The 7,129-nt window shown below is 34.3% G+C and overlaps 1 protein-coding gene across 1 annotated transcript in view; it reads left to right on the forward strand.

Annotated features, from left to right (window-relative positions):
• Positions 1 to 7,129, forward strand: part of LOC107678365 (tumor protein p73-like) — a 50,404-nt gene that overhangs the window by 29,985 nt on the left and 13,290 nt on the right. The window contains exons 6-9 of the mRNA XM_016473604.1: positions 819 to 934; positions 3,320 to 3,429; positions 4,022 to 4,164; positions 4,256 to 4,348. Of these exons, the coding sequence (XP_016329090.1) occupies positions 819 to 934; positions 3,320 to 3,429; positions 4,022 to 4,164; positions 4,256 to 4,348 (462 nt within the window). The remainder of the gene's footprint in view (positions 1 to 818; positions 935 to 3,319; positions 3,430 to 4,021; positions 4,165 to 4,255; positions 4,349 to 7,129) is intronic.

Genomic DNA, 7,129 nt, shown 5'->3' on the forward strand with positions numbered 1-7,129 from the left:
TTTGTTTTTGAAGGGAATGTGCCCCCGATCTACATAAATGCGTCTATGTTCGCGCGAATCATTCATGATCCAGCCTCATCTAGAGAAGAAGTGAGTATAATGTTTTGTAATTAATCTTTTTTTCCTAATAATGTGCTAATTAGCAAGTTTCACGATGAATGCAGCTACAGTAAACAGTCTCTCTGAGAGCGGCTCGGAAGAGAGGGGCGGGGTCAGCAGAGCTCATTAACATTTAAAGGAAAATGCTACAAAAACGGCTTGATCTGAAAAGAGCTGTTTTGGACAGGGTAAAAAAGGTGTTTTTTCCACTACCATTGAGAAATTTTAACCAAACTATGTTACAGACTTTTCATTAAGACCCCAAAGAATCATATCAACTTGTGGAAAATGGGCATCCTATGACCCCCTTTAAAATAAAGTGTTACCCAAAATATAGCTAACCACCTTCAAATATAGCTAATTCAACTAAAAACCTGCCAAGATCCAAGACAATGACAGAAAATCCAAACCATTAAGCACGTCAGACTTCCTCAGCTCATTCACTCATATTAAATTGACTAAATCATGTGTTTTACTGCCTTAAAAGTAAAGTAAAAATGTAAAGAAAGATGTTTTTGTTTTCTGAAGCGAGACATTGAGATGGTCTTGTTTCTCCAATGCATCTGTTATTATTCTATAGCTACATCACTTTGAATGGATAATAAAGCTAAATCACTCATCCACACTTGGTCATGTTCATATGTGCCACAAAAGGAAACATTCCTGTTGTCCTTCCACTTCTAATTCAGAATCTTTCTTGTCCTGCTGACTCTGTGCAGGTCAGACAGCTCCTGCCAGTCACTTGATTCGGGTGGAGGGCAGTAATCTGTGTCAGTATGTGGATGATCCTGTGACGGGCCGACAGAGTGCTCTCGTTCCTTATGAGGCTCCACAGGTTAGTTCAATCATTGCAGATGCATGTAAGTCTCAGTGTTATTTTAGTGTCATTGAGATACTTTTATAGTTTTTAATAATATTTTAATATGAATACAATATTAGAAATGTTACATAGAAATATTGATATTTGCGTTTTTATTATTATATATTATAAATTGTGAGTTTATTTATGTCTAAATAGTTTTTATATTTTCTTAATTTTTTTAATGATTTATTTTTTTAAATCCATATTGTTCTTTACTCTTATGCTTCATAGAATGCATGTTCTAGTTCTGTTTTAGGTCGCATACACTTGACTGTTGCAGTCACAGCAGCACACAAACATTTGGGAATTCTTGCAGATCCATATGCATTATTGCACATGTTTACACATACGTGTTTGATGGTAAAATGACGAGTCGAAGCATGCAGCGATCATTCAGTTCAGGATGCTAAACATGTTCTGACTGGCTATAAATAACCCAGGGATTATTCTCAGTAACAATACCTGCAGTTACTCCTCTTTTTACAGTGTTGCTTTATTTGTGTTAAATATCAAATGTTTGGCGCCATCTAGAGGTATGTATTTCTTACATACTGTCAGTGCTCATGTTCGGTCAACAAACACGTTGCTTTTGGAACTGTTTCTTTTTAATGATTTATTCAAATAAATGTATTAAGTGTTTAAAAAAAAAATATTTAACTAAATTGCATTAAAACACATGCAAAGTAAAAAGGGACTTCTTGAACATAATTGATGACTCAGATGAGTCAGTAAGTTTTTTGGTTACACTCACGTTTGTTAACATTAGTTAAGGCATTAACTAAAATTAACTAACAATGAGCAATTAATTTGTTATAGTATTTATTATTGTTTGTTAACATAGCTTAATAAAAATTTGTGCTGTCAAATGATTAATCGCATCCAAAATAAAAGTTTTTGTTTACATAATATATGTCCGTGTATTGTGTATATTTATTATGTATATATAAATTAGGCCTGGACGATAAAACAGTATCGGTATTTATCGACGGTACACCTTCATCGATAATGATAGAAAAAATGTTCGATATAGCGCACAATATAGGCACGTGCTATGAGTGACGCAGACAGACACACAAACACGAACACATGCTGAAATGAGTGCTGTGCCAACAAGATGCGCCGCTGCTGCGTTATGCATTCAAAATATTAGAGAAATATAGAAGCTCAATGCGGACAAGATCTTAATTAGGTTAAAACTGAAACCAAGCCATTCACACAGAACACATATTCAGCGCATTTTTTAGATGGACAAAAATGACTGCTGCACTCGTGTCACACAAGATATAGCCATGCAAAGTTAAAACAGTTTAAACTTTTAGAAAAAACGTCGCAAATCTGTGAAGGTTTCTTCCATTTCACTGCGTCTCTTATGTTTTTAAATGCAATCTGTGTGAATGGCGCTTCGGCTATTTGTATTAAACAATGCATAAATACATGATGCTGTTTTGTTCATATATGTATTATGCAACTTACGAAATTATATTTGATTTATATATGTTAATTTAGACGTTATGCACGTTTTTTTATAGACAGTTGTTATTTAATTGCACTGAATAAACAATTTAATGCGCTGCATTATTTTGCTCACTGCACCCTCCTGTGGCCTCGGGAAACAAGACAAAAGTTTCCTTAAGACTTATTTAATCGGCATATAAAACATAAGAAAGGAGATATTTGTTTATATTTTATTTTGTGTTTGACTGTTAAAACAAAACAAAAAATATTTGTTGTCTTAATAAATTGGGTAAATAAGTAATAACTAAGTAATAAATAAAATCTTTGTTTTAAAAAGGGTTATAAAACAATTTCAATAATTACTGATACCGAACTATATGAAACATTATATCGCTGATACATTTTTTAGCTATATCGCCCAGCCTTAATATAAATACACACACATGGATGTATATATTTAAGAAAAATGATTTGCTTATATATAAAATATTAATATTTATATATAATATAAATTATATTTGATTATATTGATTATATATATATATATATATATACGTAAATATGTATGTTTGTGTATTTATATATACATAATAAATATACACAGTGCACACACATATACTTTGCTGCCATACCATGGGTGCAGCAGGCGCAGTTGGAAAATTAGCCTATTTTCAAAAATAGCGGCATGTTCCTTTAACAAATGGACCATTATTGTAAAGTGTTACTATTTTTTTTAACTGGTTAATTTCAGTGTTTCTGAATGAACCTAAATTAATTTAGTGTTAAGTGAACTTCTGAATGCAAATATTTTTCCCTGAACAGGGTACTATATGCTATATTTGCAATATAATGTAATGCTTCTGGAAACTGAATTTGTCTCTCTCTTTTTATCTGTTTCTCAAGGTGGGCACCGAGTTCACAACGATTCTGTATAATTTCATGTGCAACAGCAGTTGTGTCGGTGGAATGAACCGCAGGCCCATCCTCATCATCATCACGCTGGAGACACGAGAGTGAGTGAGCACCTTTACTTTCTTTCTTTCATTCAGACAAGTGTGTCTTCAGCAAAAAAAATACACTGAAAATTTCCCCCGCTTCCAAATAGGTGGTTCTTAAAGGGACAGTTCACCCAAAAATGAAAATTCTGTCTTCATTTATTTACTCTCAAGTTGTTCCAAACCTGTTTTTTTCTTCTGCTGAACACAAAAGAAGAATGTGTGTAACCAGATTGTTGCTGGTAGCCATTGACTTCCATCGTATGGAAAAAGAATAAATAATACTGTGGAAGTCAATGGGGACCATTAATGGTTTAGTTTCACACATTCTTCAGAATATCTTGAAGAAAGAAGCTCATACAGGTTTGGAACAACTTGAGGATGAGTAAAGGATGACAGAATTTTAATTTAGCATGAACTATCCCTTTAAATGGTTTTGCTTCAGAACAACAAAAGTAAACAAAAATGTGCTTAGAACTGAGCATTGAAATGTATGGTTTTAACTGTTAACTAAAACCATACGTCAACATATGTCAACAACATGCAACTTATGAGCATGACACAGGCTGAGTGTGAAGTTAAAGCTGAAGTCTTCCGTGTTTTTCCTCAGTGGACAGGTTCTCGGCAGGCGTTCGTTTGAAGGCCGGATTTGTGCCTGTCCCGGTCGAGACCGCAAAGCAGACGAGGATCATTTCAGGGAGCAACAGGCACTAAATGAGAGCGTGGCCAAAAATGGAAATGCCAATAAACGAAGTGAGCCAATGTATTTCAACAAGGACTCTGAACCTTCTTCATATCATGTCATCGCTGGTTCTAACTGGAGCTTCTGTTTCTGATCTCACAGATTTCAAGCAGACTCCAGCCAATATTACAGGCCCTTGCATCAACATCAAGAAGAGGCGACATGGAGAAGAGGAGATGTATTATATTCCAGTGAGTGTGGAAGCATGCAGTTTGATTTCTTTTAATGTGTGTGTGTGTGTGTGTGTGTGTGTGTGTGTGTGTGTATATATTCACATAGAAAACAGTTATTTTAAATTGTAATAATATTTCACAATATTTGTGTTTTTACTACATTTTTGATTAAATAAGTGCAGCCTTAATGAATATAAGATATTTATTTAAAAAACAAATTGTACTGATCCCAGATGTTTTAACAGTAGTGCATATATACAATAATTACTGTAACACTTTACAATAAGTTCATTAGTTAACAGTAGTTAATGTTAATTTTAACATTTACTAATAAATTATTAAAATCAAACATTGTATTTTTTAACATTAGTTAATGCACTTTGAATTAACATGAACTAACAATGAATAGCTATTTTCATTAACTAACATTAATAAAGATTAATAAATACTGTAATAAATGTATTGTTCGTTGTTAGTTCATGTTAGTTAATACATTAACAAATCTTAACAAATGACATCTTATTGTAAAGTGTTACCAAAATTACTTTTATTTATTATATATTTTGATATGGTAACTAAGAATTATATATGTAAATTACCTCTGTTATGATTGGCTAACATCTTTGCATGTAAAATTAGTAGCATCCAGTGTTGGGGGTAATGCATTACACGAAACGCGAGTTACGTAATCAGATTACTTTTTTCAAGTAACTAGTAAAGTAACGCATTACTTCTAAATTTACAATGAAATATCTGAGTTACTTTTTCAAATAAGTAACGCCAGTTACTTTTTCCCATTTATTCCCTGACTCCTCTCCGGTCCCTGTGTTGAGAGAAATCAGAAGTGAGTGCAGAGGCATTTCCTTCAGCTTGAGGCTTATTCATTTCACTTTTGGTGTGAAAGGGCTTTTACAGTTGCCAAAAATATAACTTTTGGGTTTTTTGTTATTAAAAAACAAATAAGTAAGCCCAGCCCAGGTGACAAAAAAGTAAAGCAAAAGTAATGTAATGCATTACTTTCCATAAAAAAGTAACTAAGTAACACAGTTATTTTTTATGGAGTAACGCATTACTGTAATGCATTACTTTTAAAAGTAACTTTCCCCAACACTGGTAGTATCATACCTGCCAAATTGCTGAATACAGGTCTTGAGAAGAAGTACACATGGACCACATGAGTCATGTGTTACAGTGTTCACTGTAATATCATAACTGTCATAACTTATAAAAGCCAGCTTTGTTTCAGTAAAAGGCTTGGTAAACTGAGGAGGGGGCTTTGCAATATGAATGTTAGAGTATGTCCACATAACAGCGTGTGTTAGCTTTTTTTCACAAGAGGAAAGCATATTCAGCTGTGCATGATATGGCCTCTTTCAGCTCATTCTTTAGCATCCAGTTCTTTAGTTTTCCACATCGTGGGCTGTATATTAATTATATGCCTCTCATGTGATTGACAGGAGTTATGTTGCCTCTCCATCTCCATATGGCACACACAATAACATGAATAAGATCCACGGGCCCATCAGCAAGCTTCCCTCAATGAATCAGCTCGTGACACAACAGACTCAGCAGAGCGCAGGACCCTCTGTGTCCATGTCACATATGGGTAAGAGCCTACTCAACATTTCAGTGTTTTATATACATTTTATACCATTACCTTTTAGACAAAACTGCCAGTGGGTTGTGAACTAGGGACATGTTTATCTAAAAGTTTTTTTTGGTCATGAAACTTGATTTCGCATTATTTCATTATATATATATATATATATATATATATATATACATACATACACAGTATGTGTGTGAGTGTATGAAGTCCTATTTAGTTATAGAAGAGCTTAAAGTAAGGTTTTATGAAGTTTATCAACACAAAGTTTATAAAGTGCAAAACACAAAGACAGACTACATTTGTAACTAATTATTTATTACCTTTTACAAAGCACATACCTGAAAGGGTTTTTAGAGCATGTTATGTAATTCAGCAATTTATAACAATGACATCATAATGGCTTGGCCTATATGAGTACACAGTTCACCCATGCATACTGCTTCAAGTGTCTTGTAGTAATTCACAGACATTACGCAATCATGCTGTAATGTCCTAAATGAAGCTTTACAGACCTTAAGATGTAACAGATGTAACTCTCTTGAAGAGATGAGAGTGAGGTTTACCTGCACAGATTATGCCAGCTGGCCTCCCTTACACAGCCACCATATTTAATTTTCTGTAAATGAAAATGAGACCATTGCCGTAAAGCAATCTGCCCTGTTCATGGGATTTCATACCTGTTAACCAAATTTACATACTCCCAGAACAGAGGTTCAGATGAAGCGTAGAAGCCATTCACCTTATATATATATAATATATCTGGGACAGTTGCAATTTAGCTCAGGAGCATTCATATTACTTGTAGATGTTACTACACTTTGAGTGAAGTTAACCTGTGGCAATTTCAATTTAATGGGTATGATTTGGAAAGGCACACACATTTAATTAAAGGTCTAACAGCTGATAATGCATATCAGAGCAAACACCAAGCACTGAGTTCAAAAGAACTGACTGTAGAGCTCAGAAACAGGTTTGTGTCAAGCCACACATCTGGGGAAGAGTTCAGAAAAAAAAAAAATCTGCTTCATTGAAGGGTCACAGAAGCATGTAGTCTCTGTTACCCTTAATGGAAGAAGTTTGATACAACCAGGACTCTTCCTAGAGCTGGCCTTCTGGCCAAACTGTGCAATTGATGGAGAAGGGCTTTGGTTAGTGTGGTGACCAAGAACCTGATGGTCACTCTAGTTGAGCTCC

This window comes from Sinocyclocheilus anshuiensis, unplaced genomic scaffold (genome assembly GCF_001515605.1).
Source record: "Sinocyclocheilus anshuiensis isolate Anshui unplaced genomic scaffold, SAMN03320099.WGS_v1.1 scaffold112, whole genome shotgun sequence".
Classification (NCBI taxonomy): domain Eukaryota; kingdom Metazoa; phylum Chordata; class Actinopteri; order Cypriniformes; family Cyprinidae; genus Sinocyclocheilus; species Sinocyclocheilus anshuiensis.